The sequence below is a fragment of the Pongo abelii genome, chromosome 16, assembly GCF_028885655.2.
Source record: "Pongo abelii isolate AG06213 chromosome 16, NHGRI_mPonAbe1-v2.0_pri, whole genome shotgun sequence".
Taxonomy (NCBI): Eukaryota; Metazoa; Chordata; class Mammalia; order Primates; family Hominidae; genus Pongo; species Pongo abelii.
The window spans coordinates 32,262,403-32,288,570 of NC_072001.2; the positions used below are offsets into that span (position 1 = coordinate 32,262,403).

The 26,168-nt window shown below is 44.4% G+C and overlaps 1 protein-coding gene across 2 annotated transcripts in view; it reads left to right on the forward strand.

Annotated features, from left to right (window-relative positions):
• The window catches only part of ENTREP2 (endosomal transmembrane epsin interactor 2), a 492,553-nt gene that overhangs the window by 386,268 nt on the left and 80,117 nt on the right, over positions 1 to 26,168 (forward strand). The window contains exon 4 of one of the 2 annotated variants that reach the window (XM_024232834.2): positions 17,357 to 17,491. The exons of the other annotated variant lie outside the window; for it this stretch is intronic. Coding sequence (XP_024088602.2) covers positions 17,357 to 17,491 — 135 coding nt within the window. The remainder of the gene's footprint in view (positions 1 to 17,356; positions 17,492 to 26,168) is intronic. 2 annotated transcript variants of the gene reach the window in all.

The following is a 26,168-nucleotide window of genomic DNA, read 5'->3' on the forward strand; positions in this document are numbered from 1 at the left end:
GCGCCTCTGCCCGGCCGCCCCGTCTGGGAGATGAGGAGCACCTCTGCCCGGCCGCCCCGTCTGGGAGTTGAGGAGAGCCTCTGCCTGGCCGTCCCGTCTGGGAGGAAGTGAGGAGCGCCTCTGCCCGGCTGCCCCGTCTGGGAAGTGAGGAGCGCCTCTGCCCGGCCACCACCCCGTATGGGAAGAGAGGAGCGCCTCTGCCCGGCCACCCCGTCTGGGAGGTGAGGAGCGCCTCTGCCCGGCTGCCACCCTGTCTGGGAGGAAGCGAGGAGCACCTCTGCCTGGCCGTCCCGTCTGGGAGATGAGGAGCACCTCTGCCCGGCCGCCCCGTCTGGGATGTGAGGAGCGCCTCTGCCCAGTCGCCCAATGTCTGGGAAGTGAGGAGCGCCTCTGCCTGGCTGCCCCTTCTGGGAGATGAGGAGCACCTCTGCCCGGCCGCCCCGTCTGGGAGGTGAGGAGTGCCTCTGCCTGGCTGCCACCCCGTCTGGGAGGAAGCGAGGAGCACCTCTGCCCGGCTGCCCCGTCTGGGAAGTGAGGAGCGCCTCTGCCCGGCCGCCCCCTCTGGGAAGTGAGGAGCGCCTCTGCCCGGCCGCCCCGTCTGGGAGGTGAGGAGCGCCTCTGCCTGGCTGCCACCCCGTCTGGGAGGAAGTGAGGAGCGCCTCTGCCCAGCCACCCCGTCTGGGAGGTGAGGAGCACCTCTGCCCGGCCGCCCCGTCTGGGATGTGAGGAGCGCCTCTGCCCAGTCGCCCAATGTCTGGGAAGTGAGGAGCGCCTCTGCCCGGCCGCCCTGTCTGGGAGGTGAGGAGCACCTCTGCCCAGCGGCCCCGTCTGGGAGGTGAGGAGCGCCTCTGCCCCGCCGCCCTGTCTGGGAGGTGTACCCAACAGCTCCGAAGAGACAGCGACCATTGAGAGCGGGCCATGAGGACGATGGCGGTTTTGTTGAAGAGAAGGGGGGGAAGTGTGGGGAAAGGAAGGAGAGATCAGATTGTTGCTGTGTCTGTCTAGAAAGAGGTGGGCATAGGAGACTCCATTTTGTTCTGACTAGGAGAAATTCTTCTGCCTTGGGATGCTGTTGATCTATGGCCTTTCCCCCAGCCCCGTGCTCTCTGAAACATGTGCTGTGTCAACTCAGGGTTAAATGGATTAAGGGCGGTGCAAGATGTGCTTTGTTAAACAGATGCTTGAAGGCAGCATGCTCTTTAAGAGTCATTGCCACTCCCTAATCTCAAGTACCCAGGGGCACAAACACTGCAGAAGGCCGCAGGGACCTCTGCCTAGGAAAACCAGAGACCTTTGTTCATGTGTTTACCTCCTGACCTTCTCTCCACTATTATCCTATGACCCTCCCACATCCCCCTCTCCGAGAAACACCCAAGAATCATCAATAAATACTTAATAAATAAATTTAAAAAAAAAGAAAGGAAGTAACCAAGATCAGAGCAGAACTAAATGAAATTGAAACAAAAAAATACAAAAGATAAATGAAACAAAAAACTGGTTCTTTGAAAAGATAAGTAAAATTGATAGACTATTAGCAAGATTAACCAAGAAACAAGAGAGAAAACCCAAATAAGCTCATTAAGAAATGAAACGGGAGGTGTTACAACTGACACCACTGAAATACAAAAGATCATTCAAGGCTACTGTGAACAACTTTACACGCATAAACTAGAAAACCTAGAAGAGACGGATAAATTCCTGGAAAAATACAACCCTCCTAGCGTAAGGCAGGAAGAATTAGATACCCTGAACAGACCAGTAACCAGCAGTAAGATTGAAATGACAATTTAAAAATTACCAACAAAAAAAAGTCGAGGACCAGATGGATTCACAGCAGAATTCTACCAGATATTCAAAAAGGAATTGGTACCAATACTTTTGAAACTGTTCCATGAGATAGAGAAAGAAGAGACCCTCCCTAATTCATTCTATGAAGCCAGCATCACCCTAATACCAAAACCAGGAAAGGACATAACCAAAAAAGAAAACTACAGACCTATATTCTTGATGAACATAGATGCTAAATCTTTAACAAAATATTAGCTAACCAAATCCAACAGCATATCAAAAGATAATCCACCATGATCAAGTGGGTTTCATACCAGGGATGCAGAAATGGTTTAACATATGCAAGTCAATAAATGTGACACACCACATAAACAGAATTAAAAACAAAAATCACATGATCATCTCAATAGATGCAGAAAAAGCATTCAACAAAATCCAGCATCCCTTTATGATTAAAACTTTCAGCAAAATCGGGATACAAAGGACATATCTCACTGTAATAAAAGCCATCTATGACAAACTTGCAGCCAACATAATACTGAATGGGGAAAAGTTGAAAGCATCCCCTCTGAGAACTGGAACAAGACAAGGATGCCCACTCTGACCACTCCTCTTCAACATACTACTGAAGTCCTAGCCAGGGCAATCAGACAAGAGAAAGTAATTTCCCATATTTGGAGAACGATTTGTCCTAAAGAATTCTGAAGTGAAGTGAGACATAGATCTGAAGTCACTGGAGGAGGGGCTGGGCCATGCTGGGAGGGGCTTGTGGAGCAGCCTCAGGGCTGCAGGGCACACATCGAGTCTGAGAGGTGGTTGGGTGCACTCTGCCACACAGCATGATGGTCGCAGAACACTGTGACTCTCCACTGGCTTCACCGTAGAGGGAATGACGGCAGATTTTCATCATTTTACTATAGGAAAAATGAGGCCTCCCTCATTTGTAGTAGTAGCAAAAACAAAATGCAGAAATCTTCCTAGTAAAAGACTGAAGAAATAATTTGATTTTTTACTCTTTCCATTATTATGTAGTAACCTGAATAACTGCATATTTTACAGACAATCCCCTTCTATTAATCATCTGATCCTAAGTGTTAGGAGTAACGTGGTATTTGCACAGTTCATACCCATGGATTGCATTCTGGGACGTATCTTAATGCATTTGAAGCACAGGTGTCTATTGAAAATATACAAAGGAAAGAGATGAATTGGGATAAGAGATAGTTAGAGAAGGATGTATCATCTTTAAGTTGCAAGCCTATTTTAAAAGGTGCCTGGGATTTGTTGTAGTCCATTATGGTGGGATGCCAGACACAGAGACCACTGCTTTGAAAGAAGAGTTTATTACTCACAGTTTCCAAGAGGAAGGGCCGTGCTACCCAGGCAAGACCACACAGAGAAGCTCGGAGGGATCTAGGGCAGTGGTCCCCAATGGTATTGGCACCATGGACAAGTTTTATGGAAGACAATTTTTCCATGAACTGGGGGAGGGTCCAGGTCAGGGATGGTTTCAGATGAAACTATTCCACCTCAGATCATCAGACATTAGATTCTCATAAGGAGTGTGCAACCTAGATCCCTTGCATACACAGTTCACAATAGGAATCGCACTCCTATGAGAATATAATGCTGCTGCTGATCTGACAGGAGGTGGAGGCAGTAATGCTCACCCACCGCTTGCCTCCTGTTGTGAAACCCAGTTCCTAACAGGTCAAGGACTGGTACTGGTCTGTGGCCCAGGGCTTGGAGACCCCTGATCTAGGGGACAGCATAGGCCAGATCCTTTACGGTGGTTTTTGTGGGGAAGAATGTGCAGGCATGTTTGAGCCCGGTGAGAATTGGCTGGTTTGACCTGTTGGCTGTAGGAGTAGCCCCCAGTTGTCTAGTACCTTACCTGGCCCTGGGATGATTTACGGCAGGGGAAATAGTGGCTTAGTTGTGAGAGTTAAATGAAGGGCGTGGTTCAAGGTGTGGGCTGTGGATTGGTTGGTCTGCATAGGAAAAGTGGGCTTGCAGGTGAGTTGCTTATTATCTGAAGGAATTAGCTAGCCCTGGGAGGGGCAGTCTCTCCTGGATTAGTAGACCCCAAGATGTCAAAGCATCTTAAAATGCAGAAAGTAAAAAGCATTATACAAAACCTTCTTGAAACCTTTACAATCCAGTTGAATTAACCCAGGTGACACTTTTGCATCCAACTTTTTACTTTTACATCCTTCCACTAATTTCAGAATCAGTTGTGAGCAGCCACCCGATGCCAGGGAGCAGTTTGTGCTCTGATGGGGTGACAGCTGGGTAGAGTGACCCTGCAGGGGTACCAGGGCACAGAGACTCACAGGAAGAGGGAAACTCAGTCCCCGAGAGCAGAGGAAGATGCTCAGGCTGAGTCTTGGAAGAAGCCCACCCTTTCCCTGTGTGAGACCCGCACTTTCCAGGTGGAAGAACCAAAATCAAAATGCAACTTTCTCTTTTGCTTCCACCATCCCTGGAAGGTCTCCTCATGACCGTGGTCCTTCTCGCTCTGTGGGAAACTGAGGCAGGCCTTGAGGTCCACTCAGTCATAAGCAACAGACTCTCCCCCGGACTACTGTGTATTTTTTATTTGTTTTTGTTTTTGTTTTGAGACAGAGTCTGTCTCTGCTGCCCAGGCTGGAGTGTAGTGGGGTGATACCGGCCCACAGCAACCTCTGACTTTGACTCCCGGGTTGAAGTGATACCCCTGCCTCAGCCTCCCAAGTAGCTGGGATTACAGGTGCCCGCCACCACGCCCAGCTAATTTTTGTATTTTTAGTAGAGACGGGGTTTCACTATGTTAGCCAGGCTGGTCTCCAACTCCTAACCTCAGGCAGTCTGCCCACCTTGGCCTCCCAAAGTGCTGGGATTACAGGCATGAGCCACCACGACCAGATAGATTTGTGTATTTTTTTTTAAATGGATCCTCTGTGTTAGCTCAGACATAGCCAGAGAACAAAGCACGCATTGTAAGTATTGAACCCAATAACTCTTGACAGGTGAACAAACCCATGGAACCGACACTTAGATGAGAAGTAAAACAACTCCAGCATCCCCGGGAGCCCCGCCCTTCCTTCTCCCAGTCACTCATACCACACTCCCCATGGGCACCTGCTATCCTAACTTCTAATGTCACAAAATAATTCTTCCTGGCTTTCAGCTTTATAAATAGAATCATATGTAATTGACCCTTTTGTTTCTTGCTTTTTTCATTCAACATGTCGGTTAGATTCGCTCATCTTATTGCAAGTAGCTCTGGTTTCCGGTTTTTCATCGTGTGAGTACATCGCAGTTTTGTCTTCCCCACTCTCCTCCCAGTGTGAAGCTATTGTGGATACACAGGCATGGCTATTCTCCTGTATTGCTTTGGATGAACATCCATCTGTTGGTTACACCGGAAGTGAAGTCTGTAGGTCATAGGATGTAGGGTATACCTATAGGTATATAGGTATAGGTATGTTTAGCTTTGGTAGATACTGCCAAACTGCTTGTTTTCCGAAGTTGTTCGTATTAATTTTCACTCCCACCAGGGGTGTATGTGAGTTCTGTTTACTGAGGAATCTGATATCTGTGGTGTGCTGGCGCCTCCCTCAAACCTCAGCTGTCACTTCCTGCAGAAGCACAGAGAGAATTGCTTCCCCTGTCGCTGGGCAGAGGCTTGAGAGCACTCTGAGGCTGCCCTATTCGCCAGCATTTCTCGATCGTTTCAAAGTAGATGACACATGTTTAAGGAGTCAGCTAATTCCCTCCTAGCAAGCATCAACATTTTACAATGTCTTTATGTACTTGGTCGGAAGCATTTTATTTTCTCTTATTTTTGGCCCTATCTACTTATAGGTAGGGCAGGGATGGCAAGTAGGTTTCACGTTGTGTGCCAGCTTCCTCTGCCTGGCATTAAGTGCCCAGAACAGTGTGTTGGATAGGATTCTGAGGCTGTTATCTGGACTTAGGGTGGAGGGAGGGGAGGGTGAAAGCAAAAGAGGGAAACGGTGGGATGTGTGTTCTGTGTTTGCCATCCCTGCTGTAGGGGACACAAAAGGGAGTCTCAGTTCTCAAAAATCCCGGCATTTGTATGCCCCCCCAGGGGAGAGGGGGGCTACAGGCTAGGAGGGGCCAGTGTGGGGGTTTGTGTCCCTAGCAAACCCCCTTCCCTTGGCAGGGAAGGTGGGGTGACCCCCACTGATGGCTGCATTCCCAACCTAGTGGGGAGGCTGAGGGGAATCTCTCAGTGACACGCCCATCCACACGATTCCAAGCCTATTGTGCAGAACAGGGAAACCCCCCAGTGATGAGCTGGCTTTGTCCCCAGGCCTGGCAGGGACTGGATTTAGCATCTCTCCAGGAACAAACAGGTGCCCAGTCCCTCGTGCTCTGGATTAAGGAAGAGACAGGTGAAGCCAGCTGGACTTCCTGGGTGGAGAGGAGACTTGGAGAGCTTTTCTGACTTACCAGGGGATTGTAAAACACACCAATCAGCACCCTGTAGCTAGGTTTGTAAAATGCACCAATCAGCACTCTGTAAAATTCACCAATCAGCAGGATTCTAAAAGTAGCCAATCGTGGGGGAGGATTGAGAAAAGGGCATTCTGATAGGACAGAAACAGAACATGGGCGGGGACAAATAAGGGAATAAAAAGCTGGCCACCCCAACCAGCAACGGCGAATCGCTCGCAGGCTGTGGAAGCTTTGTTCTCTTGCTGTTCATGATAAACGTTGCTGCCGTTCACTTTTTGGGTCCGTTGCCATCTTTAAGAGCTGCAACGCTCCTTGGGAAGGTTTGCGGCTTCATTCTTGAAGTCCGTGAGACCACGAACCCACGGGCAGGAATCCACTCTGGACACACCAGTCCACATGCTTCCACGCCCATTGTGTAGCACAGGGGAAACCCCCCAGTGATAGGCTGGATTTGTCCCCAGGCTTGGCGGGGACCGGATTCAGCATCTTTTCAGGAACGAACAGGTGCCCAGTCCCTAGTGCGCTGGAGTAAGGAAGAGCTGGAGGGGCCGACTGAGGGCACTGCTGTAGGAGTTGCTCGGGGAATAGCTTTGAACCCCACGAGAGAAAGCAGCTCCGTGTCATGCAAGCCAGGGACCACGTCTATGCTGGCCCTGAGTTTACACGGGGGAGACAGCGGTGAAGGTAGTTTTAATTGGTCTCAAACTGCCTATGTTGGTGACACGTGTGAATATAAAACGTTTAGGCAGAACACGGAAGGGATTAAAAGCATCCAAACTAAATTAAGTTAGTAATCACGGGTGGTGGTAATTTATTTTTCTAAAACACCTTTATGGTGGTATAATTCACATATCATACAATTCACCCACTTAAAGTGTAAAATTCAGTGGTTTTTAATATATTTACTGAAGGTGCGTTACCACCACAGTCAATTTTAGAGCATTTTCATCACCTCAGAAAGATATACCATACCCTTAATGTCCCACCGCTGGATTGGCCCCTGTCCCCGACGGACTCCCTGACAACTGCTGAGCTGGTTTCTGTCCCTGTGGGTTTTCGTGTTCTGGATGTTGAATGGAATCATGCGAGGTGTGATCTGTGGTATCTGGCCTCTTTGACTTAGCATAATGTTATCAAGGTCCACCCTTGTTGCACTGTGATTACTGGAGTTTCTGGGGTCTTACCAGTGCCTTTAAGTGTCTTGAACATCACCAGCATAAGGGTTTTTGCTGTGGTCTGAGTGTTTTTGTCCCCCACCCCCCCGAATTCCTATGTTGAAATTCTAACCTCCAAGATGATGATATTAGGAGGTAGGGTCCTTGGGAGGTGATTAGGTCACACGGGTGGAGCCCGCATGAGTGGGTTAGTGCCTTTATGATAGAGGTCCCAGAAAACTGCCTTGTCTCTTCTGCCAGGTGAGGACACAGTGACCCACCTGTGAACCACGATGTCACCATACACCAAATCTGCTGGTGTTTTAATCCTGGACTTCCCAGCCTCCAGAACTCTGAGAAATAAATGTCTACTATTTATAAGCCACCCTGTCTGTGGTATTTGTTATAGTAGTACAGAGAAAGGCAGTTATGTCATCGTATGTCATTGGGGCTGGTGTTGTGGGGACCCTCTCCCGCCACCAGCAGGGGTGCTGCAGGACAGTGGCATTGCTCAGAAAGCAGGACGAGGACTGAGTAAGGCAAGTGAGATGCTTACCTCTGCAGCAAGACTTAAGGTGGCTCATCCTTCAGACAAAGGAAGCAAAAATTACTGGGTTAGGGAGAAATCAACAGGTTACTGAGAGTTTTTGTGAAAGTGATGGAAACCTACAAGTATTCAAAAAGTTGAATTGACTTCTGTTCGTCACAGAACACAATCAACAGAAGAGGCTCCATGGGTGAAAATATTTACCAATCGTATATTTGATAAGAGGTTACTATCCGGAATGTATAAAGAACTCCTACAGCTCAACAAGAACACAAACAACCCAATTTCAAAACAGACAAAGGACTTGAATAGATATTTCTCCAAAGAATATATACAAATGGCCAGTAAGCACATGAAAAGGTGCACAACATCACTAATGGTTAGGGAAATGCAAATCGAAACCAGAGTGAGATACCACCTGACACCCACTGCAATGACTATGATTTTTTGAAAACCCAGAAAATAAGTGTTGGTGAGGATGTAGAGAAGTTGGAAGCCTTGTACACTCTTGGTGGAACATAAAATGGCACAGCTGCTGTGGAAAACATTATGACATTTTCTTAAATCATTAAACAGAGAATTGCCACATGATCCAGCAATTCCACTTCTGGGAATTTACCCAAAGAATTGAAAGCAGGGACTCAAATAGATATTTGCACACCCATGTTCATAGCAGCATTATTCACAGCAGCCAACAGCTGAAAACAACCCAGGTGTCCATCTACAGATGAATTATCAAGAAAATATGGTAGATGCATCTGATGGAACATTCTTCAGCCTTAAAAGGAAGGAAATCCCGACACGTGCTACAACATGGATGAACCTTGAAGACATACTGAGTGAAATAGGCCAGCCACAAAAGGACAAATACTGCCTGATTCCACTTGCGGGAGGTACCTGGAGTAGTGAATCCACAGAGAGAGAAAGTAGAATGGGAGTTGTTGGGGGCCTGTGGGAGAGGGAATGGGTATTTGTTTAGTGGGGACAGAGTTTCAGTTTGGAAAGATGAAAAAGTTGTGGAGGTGGTTGGTGGTGATGGTAGCACAACGAGGTGAATATGTTTAATGCCACTGAACTGTATGCCGACAAATGGTGAAGATGGTAAATTTTATGTTGTGTGTATTTTACCACAATTTAAAAATTAGGGTCTAGTTTTTGTAGCTTTGTTTGAACCTTTGGGAAGAAAAATTAGGGGCTAGTTTCTACAAATCTATTCTTTAATGAAAATAATAGCAACACCAATAACACCGGCAAATAGCATTGGCACTTTGCATTTTTACCTGTCTAATCTCATTTGATCCTCACTGGGGTCCGGGAACCTGAAGACCAGAGAGGTCACATGGCTTGTCCTGGGTCACTCCATGGCAGTTAGGACTGTGAGTAGTCTCTGTCGCCTGTGCTGCGCCTCCTTCCTCCTCGAAACAGGCTCCTCACATCCAAGGATACTGGCTTTGGTGTGCCCACTGTAAGTTCTCAGGCTTGACACATGCCAGCCTCTTCCCAGCCCTCTGCCCTGCTCTGCCTGCAGGCTCAGCCTTCCCACACTGCCTTCCCTTTGAGAATATCTGAAGGTCACATACTCATCCTATTTGTACTTCTGTAAGAGAATCGTGGGGGCATCCCCCTCTTTTTGTTGTATAAGCCCTTTCTACTCCCAGACAGGCTGATAGACCATAAATAAGGGGGGCAGGCTAGCTGTTAAGTGCCCCAAAGAGATTTGTGAAAAATTACTGTGGCCTCATTTGCAAAGCTCTGCGGTGTCGTTCCCAATGACTCGAACACTGAGGGATACTCTTAGAATAAATCTGTCAGCCGCCTGCACACCCAGATGTCGAGGTCAGGGAACTAATCAGGAGGTTTTCAGAATTTTTCTAAGAATTAATCACAAACTCAATGAAATAACTGATGGAAAAGATTTATTTGGATGTCTATTCCCTGGGGTCATTGAAGGGTTATTTTGTTTGATAAATCATGCTTTCCAGCCAAGCTGATCTCCCCTCCCTTTCCCTGGATGATCCTTCAGACTGAGGAAAATGTCTTGCCGTTTATCATAGCTACTTCAATATTAATGCCTAGCCTAGAGATGTGATCATATGAGATAATTCCTTGCATGTTTTTGAGATGTGGGAGAGTAAACTGTTTCAGGAGAGCTGGACTCCTGTCCAGTTGATCACAGCAAAGGGAAACGATTGAAGCCAAAGAGGATATAGATCAAAGGGTACAAAATTTCAGTTAGATTGGAGTCAGTTTTAGTGATCTGTTTCACAAAATGATGACTATAATAAATAAATAATGCATCGTATATTTCAAAATTGCTTAAGAGTAGATTTTAAATGTTTTCACCACAAAAAGATAAATATGTCAGCCAACAAACATGAAAAAAAGCTCATCATCACTGATCATTACAGAAATGCAAATCAAAAACCACAATGAGATACCATCTCACACCAGTTAGGATGGCAATTATTAAAAAGGCAGGAAACAACAGATGCTGGTGAGGCTGTGGAGAAACAGGAACAATTTTTGTTGTTGTTGTTGTTGTTTTGTTGTTGTTTATGGGATGGAGTCTTGCTCTGTTGCCCAGGCTGGAGTGCAGTGGCGCAATCTCAGCTCACTGCAAGCTCTGCCTCCCGGGTTCACGCCGTTCTCGTGCCTCAGCCTCCGCAGTAGCTGGGACTACAGGCGCCTGCCAAAACGCCTGGCTAAATTTTTGTATTTTTAGTAGAGACGAGGTTTTGCCATGTTAGCCAGGATGGTCTCTATCTCCTGTCCTCGTGATCCGCCTGCCTCGGCCTCCCAAAGTGCCGGGATTACAGGTGTGAGCCACGGTGCCCGGCCCTAGGAACGGTTTTATACTGTTGATGGGAGTGTAAATTAGTTCAACCATTTTGGAAGACAGTGTGGCGATTCCTCAAGGATCTAGAACCAGAAATACCATTTGACCCAGCAATCCCATTACTGGGTATATACCCAAAGGATTATAAATCATTCTGCCACAAAGACACATGCACATGTATGTTTATTGCAGCACTATTTACAATAGCAAAGACTTGGAACCAACGCAAATGCCCATCAATGATAGACTGGATAAAGAAAATGTAGCACATATACACCATGGAATACTATGCAGCCATAAAAGAGAATAAGTTCACGCCTTTTGCAGGGACATAGATGAAGCTGGAAGCCATCATTCTCAGAAAACTAACACAGGAACAGAAAACCAAACACTGCATGTTCTCACTCATAAGTAGGAATAGAACAGCGAGAACACATGGACACAGGGAGGGGAATATCACATACCAGGGCCTGTCAGGGGTTGGGGGCAAGGGGAGGGAGAACATTAGGACATAACCTAATGCATGCAGGGCTTAAAACCTAGATGACGGGTTGACGGGTGCAGCAGTCCACTATGGCACATATATACCTAGGTAACAAACCTGTACATTCTGCATCTGTATCCCAGAACTTAAAGTAAAATAAAAAAATTTTTTTAAATGTGAGGTGATTTGTGAATTAGCTTGATTCAATCATTCTGCAATGTAAACATTACTAAGACATCACACTGTACCCCATAAATATGTAATATAGAATTATTTCTCAATTAAAAATAAAATTAAAAGAAGAAACTAGATAAAGAGCAGCATAATCAACCCAAAGCGAGTAGGTGGCAGGAAATCATAAACGAAAGAGCAGAAATCAATGAAATGGACAACAGAAAACCAATGGAGAAAAACCAGTGAAAAAGGAACTGATACTTTGACAACATCAACAACACTGACAAAACTCTAGCAAGAAGAAAAGTTAGAAGACACAAATTCCCAATGTCTGGGAAGAAACCAGGATATAACTACAGACCCAGCAGACATCAAAAGGATAATAAGGGAATAATAGGAATGGCTTTACACAAATGAACTTCACAACTTAGATGAAATAGATCAATTTCTTGGAAAACACAAACTAACATAATTAGTACACTATGAAATAGAGAATTTGAATAGCACTATAATTATTAAAGAAATTAAATTTATAATTCTAAAACTTTCAGAAACAAAATCTCCAGGTCCAGATGGTTTCATTGGAGAATGCTATTAAGGATTTATAGAATTAATACCATTTCTACACAATTTCTCAGAAAAAATAGAAGAAACATTTCCAAATTGATTTTGTGAGAGTAATATTGCTGTGCTACCAAAAACCAGACAAAGACAGTATAGAAAAATAAAATTACAGACCAATATCCCTTATTAATGTGATATAGATACAAAAATCCTTAACAAAATAATAACGAATAAAATTCAACATATCTGAAAGGAGTTATACATCATTGCCAAGAGGGATTTATTCCAGGGATTCAAGACTGGTTTGATATTTAAAAATCAGTCAATTTATTCTATCATATCAACAGGCTAAAGAAGAGAAACTGCATGGCTGTACCAATTGATACAGAAAAAGCATTTGACAAAATCAAACACCTTTTCATAACTAAAAAGGAAACTTAGAAAAATAGGCATAGAGAACATCCTCAACTTGAAAAAGAGCATCTACAAAAGACCTACAGCTAACACACTTAATGGAGACTGAATGCTTTTCCCCTAAGATCAGGAACAAGACAAGCATGCTCATTCATACCATTTTTTTCAACATAGAACATAATGCCATAATTTCAAGCCAATGTAGTATGGCAAGAAAATAAAATAAAAGGCATACAGATTAGAAAAGAAGAAATATAACTAACGCTGTTTATGGATGACACGAGTATCTATGTAGAAAATCCCAAAGAATCTTTAAAAAACAAACAGAACAAACAAGCCTCTTAGAATTAATAAGTGAGTTCAGCAAGGTTGTAGGATACAAGATAAACATACAAAATTCAATTGTATTTCTTGTGTATTAATAGTGAGCTGTATAGTAACAGTAATACTACATATTAACAGTGAGCATATGGACACTGAAATTAAAAATCACTTAAAAAGGTACATAAGTGTAAATCTAACAAAACGTACACTGAAAACTACTTAACAATGAAGAAATAAATAAATTGGAAAATTCAGTGTAGTAAATATGTCAATTCCCCCCAGTTAATATGTGGGTTTGGGCCGGGCGCAGTGGCTCACACCTGTAATCCTAGCACTTTGGGAGGCCAAGGCGGGAGATCACCTGAGGTAAGGAGTCCAAGACCAGCCTGGCCAACATGGCAAAACCCCATCTCTACTAAAAATACAAAAAAAACTAGCTGGGCCTGGTAGTGGGGCACCTGTAATCCCAGCTACTCAGGAGGCTGAGGCAGGAGAATTGCTTGAACCCAGAAGGCAGAAGTTTCAGTGAGCTGAGATCATGCAATTGCACACCAGCCTGGGCAACAAGAGCAAAAATTCCATCTCAAAAAAAAAAAAATGTGGGTTTGATTCAATCCCTGTCAAAATCCCAGCAACATTTTTTTTTGTAGACAATGACAGTTTTATTCTAAAATGTATATGGAGACCAGTTGTGGTGGCTCACACCTGTACACCCAGCGCTTTGGAAGTCTGAGGTGGGAGGATCACTTGAGGCCAGGAATTCGAGTGGTCTTGACCACTCGACCAGCCTGGCCAACATGGCAAAACCTTGTCTCTACTAAAAATACAAAAATTAGCCAGGCATGGTGGCGTGCGCCTGTAATTCCAACTATCTGGGAGGCTGAGCCACAAGAATTGCTTGAACCCAGGAGGTAGAGGTTGCAGTGAACCGAGATTGTGCCACTGCTCTCCAGTCTGGGTGACAGAGCGAGACCTGTCTCAAAAAAAAAATGTATATGGAAAGATAAATAATTTTGAAAAATAAGAATTAAATGGGAGGAATTAATTTTTTGATTTCCAGACTTATAGCCACGGTAATCAAGACTTGGTGATTGGTGGAAAGATAGATCAATGGAACAAAGAGAGACACAGAAATATGCCCGACTAATTTTTGACAAAAGCCAAAGGAATTAAGCAAAGAAAAGTTAGATTTTTCAACAAATGTTGGAACAATTGGACATCTATAGGCAAAAATAATCAACCTCATCCCAAGTCTCATATCTTACACTAAAAGTGACTGAAAATGGGTCATGCAATCAAATGTAAAAATAAAATTATAAAACATTTAGAAAAAACATAGGAGAAAGATCTAGGGCTAGGCAGCGTTCTTAGATCAACACCAAAAGTGTAGGAGCAAAAATATGTAAGTTGGACTTCATCAAAATTTAAAACTTTTACTCTATGAATGATCCTTTTGAGAGGATAAAAAAACTACAGACTGAGAAAATATTTACAAGCCACATATATAACAAAGCCATGTACTATATATGATTTGTCTTTTATGCTGAGTTAAAATTGTTTTATTATTTGTTTAGTGTCTCTGTTTCTAATTTACTCTCAAACTTCCCAGGAGAACTGAAAATCTCCTCTGAATACAGTCCTACCCATCAGGCGTTCTGTCAGCTTCATTTTCTTAGAGACATTTCCATTGAGCCTCTGTTTCCTGCTTCAGTCTGGACAAGTTAGCCTATAGTCAGTCTATATATTTACCATGCTAGGACATCCTTTTCCCATTTTCTTAGAACTTCCTCTATCTCTTTTCTGTGTTAGATCCCATCTTCTCTTTTTTTCTTGGCTTAGTCCCTCATTTCAGGGAAGAAGTACCTCTTCCAGTACTTTCTTGTCTAAAATTAAAAAGACTAAAACAAGCACAAGCCAGGATGTGGAGTAATGGGGACCCTCGAACAGTACTGGTGAGTGTGTAAATTGGTACAGCCACTTTGGAAAGTGGCTTTGTATTGTCTGCTAAAGCTGAAAATTCCCAGGGACCCAGCAGCTCTGATCAATAGGTATTTTGTACCCAAAAGAAATATGCACATGTGTGTACCAGCCGACCAGTACAGAATATCAAACAGCATTAATCTTATTGCAAAAAACTTAGCAACAGTCCAAATGTCCCATGGCAAGAGAGTAGATATATAAATGGCAGCATATTCACACAATGTAGTATACAACAGTGAACATGATCAATTATATTTATATGCAGTAAGGTAGATGAATCTTGTAATTTTGAATGAAAGAAGCCAAATACTAAAAATATTGTATGATTCTATTTGTATCAAGTTAGAAAACCAGGTGAAGCTAAACTATAGTGGTAAATGTATAAAGGTGGAAGCCTAGAAGTGATTATTTAAAAAGTAAGGAATGTGGTGAGCTTTTGGTGCAGCGAGGGGGAGGAATGACAGGGAATGAGGCATGGAAGGCCTTTTAGGAACATGGCCGTGGGCCGGTGGGTGCTTGCTTAATGATAAATCATTGAACTGAATATGTTTGCTTTGTGCACTTTTTGTGTATGTGTGTTAGGTTTCACAATATGAACGGTTAAGAAAATGAGCAAAGATGAAAACAAACCCACCCACCCACAAATTAGATACTATTATATTAGTTACTGCATGGACAAAAATGTCTAAGTCCAACATTAGCAAGCATTGGTGAGGATGTGGATTAGCCTGAATTCACACCCTATTGGTGGGAGTATAATTTGTTTGAATTATTTGAAAAATGGTTTGATTTTACCGAGTAATGTTGTGTGTGCATGTACTATAGGGCAGAACAGTTCTGCCGGGGTTCTCCATGGGTCTCCTGCTGGGGCTGGAGAGCTGGCACCTCCCTGGAACCTGTTCTTTTCCTGCTGTATATTGGAAGTTCCAGGGAGAGGGTGCAGAAACATGAAGCCTGTGGAGGTCTTAAGTTCAGAACCTGCAAGCTGTCACCTCTACCCATATTCTCCTGCTGAAAGCCACTCGCAAAGCCCACCTGACATGGAGCAGGGGGTGGCAGGGGCTAAGTCTTAAGCTAAGCTGAGTTCCTCTGGTGAATATCAGCACATTTCTTGGCTCTGAGGATGCTGCATTACACCTCCCCCAGTATTTAGGAGAGGCGGACACGTTGATAGCTGGAGGTTTTATAAGTATTGCCTCGGTCTCAGCAATATTCAGGCAATGAAAAATTATTTGTTACGGTTATAAATGGCCAATATTTGTCTGAAAAGTATTTGTACTTCGAGTTGGCTGCTGTTTCAACATATTATCTATTGGAAAGTAGGGCACTTCTTAGTCTAAGGAAAATAACTTGTTTCATGTTCAGTGTTATTTTGAATAAAATTGCATAGATTTTACTGATTTTTTTTTTTTTTTTTTTTTTTTGAGATGGAGTCTCGCTCTGTCATCCAGGCTGGAGTGCAATGGCATGATCTCAGCTCACTGCAAACTCCGCCTCCTGGGTTCAAGCGATTCTCCTGCCTCAGCCTCCTGAGTAGCTGGGATTACAGGTGCATACTACCATGCTGAGCTAATTTTTGTGTTTTTAGTAGAGACGGGGTTTCATTGTGTTGGTCAGACTGGTCTTGAACTCCTGACCTCGTGATCTTCCCGCCTCAGCCTCCCAAAGTGCTGGGATTACAGGCGTGAGCCACCGCGCCTGGCCTGATTTTCTTTTTTAGTAGTTTTACATCTAGGATTTTATTATTTTTTATTTATGTATTTTTGAGACAGGGTCTCAGTATGTTACCCAGCCAGGCTGGTCTCAAACTCCTAGGCTCAAGCAATCCTCCTGCCCTGGCCTGCTGAGTAGCTGCAAATGCAGGTTGTGTACCACCACGCCTGGCTAGGACTTTACTTTTTTAAAGCTGCTTTTGTCCTAGGCACTGGTAACTCTGTTCTCTTCTCTCTCACTGAGACTCTCATACTCTCTCTTCGTCTAACACTGCTTTTTAAAATACTTGAAATGCATTTTTTTTCCTTCCATGGTTTTCCATTTTCCAAGCTGTTTTTATTCATTCAGCATTTATTGAACACCTACAACTTATTGCCATTGTCCCTACTGTGGTGGTAAGATGCACCTGTAGCTGGATAAAGTCAGTCTTCAGTAGCAGTGAGACAGGAAAACCAGACAAGGCCTCGAGGGTGGTGTTGGAGTTGGGTCTTGATGGATGAGCAGGTGTTTGATAGGCCATGAAGCGAGGCAGGAAATGTCTGACTCTGGAAGGAGAATGAGCCAAGGCACAGAGCTAGGGTAACACATCGCCGTGCATACATCAGCGTGAGTGATTTTCAGTTTATTTACCTTTGTCTCATTTTGCAATCCACCTGCCATTTTCTCTAATGTATAGCTTAAGTTTCTTCAAATGTACTTTTGCTTTTTTTAGACATTGCTGTTAAGATAGGAATTTGAAGTCCTCCTGATGGCCTGGGTCAATAGAAATTGTTTTTGCTTTACTACTTAAACACACTGAAACAGGCTCCTTTGAACTGAGCCATTTTCCTGTGTTCTGAATTGTGTCACTCACGCGTACCCTCGGAGGCCGAACGCCTGTTAACGGTGAGGTCTGTCTGTGTTCCTCTGTCTAGATTAAGTTTGACAGTGTGGAGGTGTGTGTCTGCTGTGAGCTGCAGCACCAGTCGTCCGGCTGCAGCAACCTCGGGGAGACGCTGAAGCTGAACCCGCTGCAGGAGAACTGCAACGCTGTGAGGCTGACCTTGAAGGTGACCCCGCTGGGCGCTGCTTGTGCATGCATTTCATTCCATGCCTTACAGACAGTTTAGGAAGCCTTATTAACATATAGATTCCTTTCAGCTCTTAACTTCCCGGGGTAGGTTCAATGCAAGAGGGACTATCTTTCCAGAGAACATCTGAAAGGATTATATATTTTGATTTTGAAGGTGTTGCTTTGTGGATCTCGCTTTGCATTTTTGCTATTTCATTGTCCTACCTCTGACATCTGCAAAGTCGGATGCAAATGGTTGAAAGAGGTCTTTACAAATGATGATGGGATCATTCTACGGCTTTTCTGACATTTTTGGCTGTTATACCATCAGGGAACAAATGGGGATTTATTTTGCTTTTTAAAAGATATTTGGAGGAAAAATTATCAGACAATCTCCAGTGGCAGTCTATTCTCATGTGTAGTATCTGATGTTTAAAAAAAAGTGATTTGGAAAAATTGTTTATATTATTTTTTCTTCTGAGTGTTTTATTCTGAAAAGCAAAATTGGCTACTTAAAAATACATAAGAAGAGTGAACCCCAATTCTTCTGTTTCCCCTGAATAAAATTGTGCCAAAACTTTTTAAAAAGATATAGCACAGGCTGGGCACAGTGGCTCACACCTGTAATCCCAGCACTTTGGGAGGCTGAGGCGGGCGGATCACTTGAGGTCAGGAGTTCAAGACCAGTCTGGCCAACATGGTGAAACCCCCTCTCTACTAAAAATACAAAAATTAGCCAGGTGTGGTGATGGGCGCCTGTAGTCCCAGCTACTTGGGAGGCTGAGGCAAGAGAATCATTTGAACCTGGGAGACAGAGGTTGCAGTGAGCCGAGATTGCGCCACTGCACTCCAGCCTGGTGACAGAGCAAGATTTCATCTCAAAAAAAAAAAAAAGGATAAATAAATATGAAAAGATGGGGCACAGTCCAAAGAACCCTTAGTTGGTGGTAAAATTGTGTTTGCAGTATGGAGGGGGTTCTAGCATGTGTGTAGGGAATGCAGTATGCAGGGGATGGGAAACTGCAGAGAGTCACCTCAGATCTGGGGAGAGGAGGAAAGTGTTGACCTTGAGTGCCTGTGATTAGTCCTCCATGGGTGGTCTCTGGCTGGTAGACAAGCAAAGATGTACAGAGAGAGAGGATGCGGCTCATCTCCATGGTAGGACTATGCCTGGCTCACAGCATCTGTTATGTTTTACACGGAGGAATGGTCCAAATTGAATGGTCCCAGCAGCTCACCAGAGTGACAGATGCAGTGAGGTTGGAGGAATCAAGAAGTGCAGCACTCCAGGGCCCATCCCATCATGGGACCAGGTATTTCATGCTGCCCACATTACCTACGCCCACATTCTACCTCACGGCATCCTGGGGCCTGCCTGGGTCAGTGCCTGAGGTCTGCCGTGGCCATTCACAGCCCTCCTGGGAGGGGACATGGACAGCCGTTGCTCACTCTGTGATCTCATTCTGACAACTGCTAAGTCACTTCTTCAACCTGGGAATGTTTTCTTGAGTATGGGGATGCATTTGGGCTTCACGTTACCTCCCGTTCCTCAGTTGGCTGGTTGGGGTGTTCAACCGGCTCCTCTAAGGTCCTGGCGTCCCCCTTGAAAGCTTTCACTCATGGGATGCAGGACCCGGTTTTCATGACTCTCCAACCCCTGCAGCAGTGACTGTGGCTTGAAAGGTCATGCTGGTGAAAAAACAACACTGTCTCTAAGAATGCAGTCTCAGGTCTAGGGGGAGCTGGTGACCTTGCAGTCTCACTCTTATTCACTGTTCTGGTACATTGGTGAGAAAAGCCCTTGGTATGGGGTGGCAAAAACGGCATAGAGTAAAGGCCACTGAAGTCAAGAAGTTCCAGGGAAGGGTGGAAGCCTACCTGAATGCATGGCACATCCCCGTGGATATTCAGATTGCCCAGGACACTGGTAAGAGTTGAAAGCAAAAGAAAGACTACACCATTTTAAACTCCTTAATGAATTTGTGTACAAAGCCTACTTAGAGGTAGGAACTATCAAAACTGGTGGCAGGAGGCTCAAAGGAGGCAGGAGTTGTGATTAAGGTGCGAGGCTAATAGTCTGGAAGTGGCAGCAGTGGCTTAGGTGCTAGGAGAAGAGGCAGCCTGCCCCTGTCCCCCACCTGAGGGCCTGTGCAAGGAGCAACAGGCTTGGCAGGGACTGACTTTCATCTGAGATCAAGAGGACCAGGGACTATTGGAAGTGAGTATCTGTTTATTGCTGTTGTCCAACTTTGTTGCTTTTCAGAATTGTCTTAGCTATCATTTTCTTTGTAATTCCATATAAATTTTAGAATCCACTTGTTCATTTTCTACTAGAATCCTGCTGGGATTTTAATTGAGGTTGCATGGAGTCCACACATCACTTTGAAGAGACTGGACATATTCATGATATAGTTCTTCATTTATTTAAGTCATACTTCATTTCTTCAGTGTTTCTTTTTCTCATCAGTCTTGTGTAAATTTCAGTATATAGATCTTAACATATTTTGTAATAGTTATGCTTAAAGTATTCCACATTTATTGGTGCTATCCTAATGGTATTTTTTAATGGTCTCTTATTCACTGCTAGCACATAGCAATTTGATTTTTGTTACCAATCTTGTATCCTGTGGTCTTGGCTAAACTCACTTAGTTCTGGTAGCTCTTTTGCAGATTCTTTGGATTTTCTTATGTAGACAATCATGTGCTATGCAAAGAGAGGCAATTTTACATCTTCCATTCTCCAGACAAACAGAGCCAATAGGACAGATATAGATAGGTGAGAGGGAATTTATTGAAAGAATTGCTCACATGACCATGGAGATTAAGAAGTCCTATGACAGTCACATCTGCAAGCTGGAGACCCTGGAAAGCTGGGAGTTTGGCTCAGTCCAAGTCAAAAGGCCTCAGAACCAGGGAAACCAATGGTGGAACTCTCAGTCCAAGAACCTGGGGGGAGTGGTTGCACCAGTGTGAGTCCCAGGGTCCAGAGGCCAGAGAGCCTGAAGTTCTGATGTCCAAGGGCAGGAAAAGGTGTCTCAGCTCCAGAAGAGCAAAAGAAAATAATTCACTTTTCCTCTGCCTTTTTGTTCTATCCAGGTCCCCAGCCGATCAGATGGTGTCCCCCAACATTGAGGGTGGATCTTCCCCACTCAGTCCACAGACTCACACACCAATCTCCTCTGGAAACACCCTCACAGACACACCCAGAAATAATGCTTTGCCAGTTCTCGAGTATCCTTCATCCAGTCAAGTTGACACCTAAAATAAACCAGCACACACTGCAATCCGGATGCCTCTTACTTCTTTTCCCTGTTTCATTGCACTGACTAGACCGCCCCATACAGTGTTGAATAGATGTGGTGAGAACAGATGTCCTTGTCTTGTTCCTGCTTTTAGGGATTAAGTATAATGTTAGCTGTAAGTTTTTCGTAGATGTTTATTATCAGGTTGTAGAAGTGCCCTCCTATTCCTAGTTTGCTGAGAGTGGTTTTTTGTTTTTTGTTTTTTGTTTTTTGTTTTTTTTTTTTTACCACGAATGGCTGTTGAATTTTCAGTCTTTTACTGCATCTGCTTAGATATTCCTATACATTATCTTCTTCAGTCCACTCAAATGGTGAATAACACTGACTTTTGAGTGGTAAGCCAGCCTTGCATTCCCAAGATAAACCCCACTTGGTCATTTTTTCCTCAACTGTATCCAGTCCACTGCTGATCCTGTCTATCAAAGGCATTCTTCATCTCTGTGCCTGTTTTTAATTCCTAGTATTTGCGTTTGACTCTTCCTCATTGCTTCCATCTCTCTGCTACCTTACCTCAGTGATCTTGCATCTTGTCCACCTTTTCCACTAGAGCTGGTGTCTGACTGCATACGCCCCAGGTAAGTGCTCATGTCTCTCCTTGGAGACTCTGTCTTTTCCTTAGAATTTGCTGCCCTGTGACCTCAGCTGTCTGATGGGTTCAATGTAAGTTGGGAATTTGCAGAACCCAATGTCTTCTTGTTGTTGTTGTAATGGTGGGGCAGTGTTCTTTCCAGCTTTCTCCATCCTCAGCAGAATCTGGAATAATGTTCTACATCATTTTTCCCCCTGGGTGCAGAATTCTTGAGGAAACTTTCTCTTAGGGGTTTATAGATGATATGTTATTCTCTTTTGCATTGAATATCTGTATAGGGAGAAATCTTAAAGTCAGCCAAATGCTTTCTCCCCTTTAGGTACGTGATGGTCATTAATGCTGTTTTAAAATATGTCTAGCTCTCCAACTTCCTTTTACATGGTAAGATTGTACTTCCCTGTCCCCTCATGATTGCTGGGGGCCATGTAAGCAAAACTTATATGTACCACTTTCAAGTCAGAATGTTTAAATGTGGTGTGAGGTCTTCCAGAGCTCTCTTTCCCACTGGCACAGTAATTGGCAGAGTAGAGGTGGTGGCAGTGCCATCAGCCTGGGTCACTACAATGAGCAGAGCCCCCTGCACCCTACCCACATTGGAAATGTAGCATGAATGACTTAACAAACTCTTTTGAGACAGGGTCTCACTCTGTTGCCCAGGTTGAGTGCAGTGGCGTGATCACAGCTCACTGCAGCCTCAAACTCCCGGGCTCAAGAGATCCTCTCACCTTAGCCTCCCAAGTAGCTGGGACTGTAGGCATATGCCACCATGCCCAGCTAATTTTTTATTGTTTGTAGAGACAGTATCTCACTGACCCAGGCTGGTCTCGAACTCCTGGGCTCAAGTGATCCTCCTGCCTTGACTTCCCAAAGTGCTGGGATTATGGGCATGAGCCACTGCCCGTATCCCTGTTCGGTTTTTGTAAAGCTTCTCTTCCTAGCTGTTCTCTGCAGCAGGCATTACCTTTTTCCTCTGCTTGCGATGTGATCTTGAGTCTTGGCAACTCCCTCCTCAGCTCCTTCTGTCTTTATCTTTTTTTTTCCATGAGCCCTTGTGTCTTTGTTTTTATCTCTGAGATTGCAGCAGCCTTCTTCTCTCCTTGGTTACGGTTTGCACCCGTGGATGTCACTAGCTAGTTAATTACAGTGGAGTTTTCAGTGTATTTTATATCTTTTTCAGATCCCTTTTCTGAAGTATATGGATACTTCAAAGCACTAAGGCAGATTCCTAACCCTTAAATTCTATCTCAAGCATTATGCTGTATTTAAATAGTTAGCATAATTAAGATTTTGTACTTCCTTCCCATAATTATAGATACTTCTTCCTCTGAGAGTCATGTGCCACATTATCTAGTTTTCTCATAATTAGTGGTGCAGTCATTTTTAATATAATCCTTACTCTTGAAAAGTCATCCAAGCCAAGCTGTGCCTGATGACTTTGACTGCAGTGAAAGGATCTTCTGCAGGGATCCGGTGTTGCTTTATTAAAACTCTTGGGCAGCAGAACAAATATGGGCCATTGAAAATGGAGCCACTCTGGGAAGAGGCTGCTCTACTCTTTTGCACGGATATCCATGAGAGCCCCTTCCTATCACCTGCAAAATGTTCTTGATGCTTAGCTAAAGAAGGAGCAAAAGAGAACGTTCCTTTGATTAGTTTCGCTTTTGCTTGCTTCTTTTTGGTTGGCAATTAGAACAGATCCATTGATCTTTTCCATAGTCTAATTTGAGGCTCTGTTTATCTGATTAGTAACACTCCATGTCGGAATTTTCCATATTAAATTATGGATTATCTATACTTACTATGTAATGAACTCAATTTATGTGGGGGAAATCCTATATAATTGGCTTGGGAATCAAAGCACTTTGATTTTAGTTGTGTTTGAATTAACTGATACTGACTTAATGAGATTTGTCCAACTACTTGCTTCCTGTCAGGCACCCTCCCTCCTTCCTCCCCTCCCATACCTGGAAGGCTGTACAGGCATAGCCCATCCTCAGGGAAAAAAGCAGAAACGAACTTTCTTCATGGCCATGGAGAAATAAATTTGGAATCCAGAAGAGCACGCAGATGTTGCTTCACTCATCCCTTGGATTGTCTTTTGTTGGTCTGGAAGCCTCGAAACCCCTTGATCTCTGTTCTGCACTGCCTGACTGGCCCTGCTCCTAGATTCTCTGTTTTTTTTTAGCAGAGAACCCCTGGGGGCCAACAAGCCTCTCTCTTGAGGATATTGATGGTTTCTTACCTCCTTATGGGGCTGAGCGAGGAGCAGGGCAGAGGGCACAGAGGGGATCTGGGACTCCACCACGCCGTGCAGGGATTCACAGAATTGTAGAGCCAGAGGGAGGGTGCATCCTGGGGTCCATTGACCAGTGGTGTGGGTGTGAAGGCTGCAGCCGAGAGAGGGCAGGTGGCTCCTCCTGGCTCCCTGAGCAGGTCCTGGTGGAGGGCAGGGACCCTCTGAGGGTCTCAGCCCTCCAGGACCCATGTCTCTGCTCCCTGATGACAGGGCCTGCCTCTGGGCATCTCATTATGAATAGTCAGGAAATAGGGTCTAAAAATTAGGATTTCAGTATCTGCTTTCTCAAAGCCTTTGACAGTGATAGACAAGTGCTACTGAAAAAGCAAGGCTACAGACCCCCGTTCGTGATGAAACAGTGTCTCAGCTTTTGTAACAAAAAGTGATGTAATAAATGCTTAAACAATAAAAAGATGTTTAGGTAGATTGATGGCCGTTTTTGCCAAGTCAAATCCAGCACAAGACTGTGACATATTTTTGGACCAGAATTCACAGAATTTTTTTAAGTCACAAAAATCAGAACTGCTAACTGGTGAAATATGCTTCGTAACATGCTGACAGTGCATCTAGCCACCTTTAGTGCTTTGCTGTATTCAACAATGTCCTTATGGTTTTATTATAGTTACCTAATTCAAATCAGAGTTAAAGATCTTATTCTTCTTTCATGTACCTAGTTTAATTTACTTAGCCACAATAAACCAAATTACTCAGAGAAACCTTATCAATGGACAAGGAGATAAAAGTTTCCCAAGAAATCAATCAGTTATTGAGTTTATGGGCTTTCTTATCTTTGTCTCTAAGAAAGTTAAAAAAAAAAAAAAAGCAAGACAATTTCTAGCCTCCAGTGCTCTACTCTCACACACCACTCAGCACGAGACTTCTGACACCAGATGTATTCATTTCCCCCATATACCAAACCATTCTCCAGCAGACACCAGCTGAGTGTGCTCAGTTCAACTCAATTCTGACACTCTTTACCTGGAGACAGAATTGGATCCCACACGTTAAGGGCTCAGCCCCACGAGACCACACTCACTTCTCATGCCAGTCACAAGCCCAGGTTGTGACCTGTACTTCTGGCCAATGGAGTATATACTGGGGCTTCCACAACCCCCTACTTGGGTTTGATTGAATTGCTAGAGTGGCTCACAGAACCCATGGAAAGGCTTTACTTCCATGCCCTTGTTGATTATAAAGGATATGAGGCAGGATGCAGGTGCACAGCCAGGTGGAGAGATGCATGTGGCGAGGTTGGGGGGGTCCCGAGCACAAGAGCCCCTGTCCCCGAGGAGCTAGGGTGCACCACCCTCCTGGCATGGGGATGTGTTCGCTGATGCAGAAGCTGTCTGAACCCCTCCATTCAGGGACTTTTATTTAAGCTGCATCATGTAGGCAGGATCAATTTTTAACTCCATTTCCAGCCTCTGTCCCTTCTCTGGAGAATGGGGAGTGGGGCTGAAAGCCCCAAGCTTGTCATCATGGCTTGGTCATTCTGGTGACCCAGCACCCATCTAGAATTCCATCAAGAGTCGCTTCATTAGAACAAAAGACACTCCTATCACCCAGGAAATTCCAAGGGATTTAGGAGCTGGGGTCAAAGACCAAATACTAAAACAGAAGATTCTCTACTATGCAGCCATTAAAAAAGAATGAGTTCATGTCCTTTGCAGGGACATGGATGAAGCTGGAAACCATCATTCTCAGAAAACTAACACAGGAACAGAAAACCCAACACCGCATGTTCTCACTCATAAGTAGTAGTTGAACAGTGAGAACACATGGACACAGAGGGGAATATCACACACCAGGGCCTGTCAGGGGGTGAGGGCAAAGGGAGGGAGAGCATTAGGACAAATACCTAATGCATGCAGGGCTTAAAACCTAGATGATGTGTTGATGGGTGCAACAAACTACCATGGCACATGTATACACATGCAACAAACCTGCATGTTCTGCACATGTATCCCAGAACTTAAAGTATAATTAAAAAAAGAAAGAATAACTACAAACAACAACAAAAGGAAGATTATCTAGTGCCCCTGTCACTCAGGAAGTGACAAGGATTTTAGCAGTTCTGTAGCAGGGACTGAGGAGCAGAGACCAGAGATATATAATATATATCTTATTATTAATAATTCACACAGCCCCATGGTGAGTGCTCTCCAGCTTCAGCCAGACTCCACTGTGTGATACCGCCCCTCTCTCTATGCGTGAGCCATGTCCACCCGTTCAGCCATCCCTGGACTAGTACCTGAGAGCTCCTTCTCATACTGCCTTTCTGTGGTGTCTCCCTGGCTAGCAGGCATCCCTGGATGAGCCCAAATATCTGCTCTCTCTGTTTGCATCCTGAGCAACAAGACCAGTGGAGCATACCGCACAGCCTGTGGGTGAGCAGCTTATGTGTCTGTGGTCACCAGCCTGATCTGGCCTCCTCACTGCCTGGCATTTCTCCTGTCCTCTTCGGGCTTACAGCGAGGGGCATGGCACA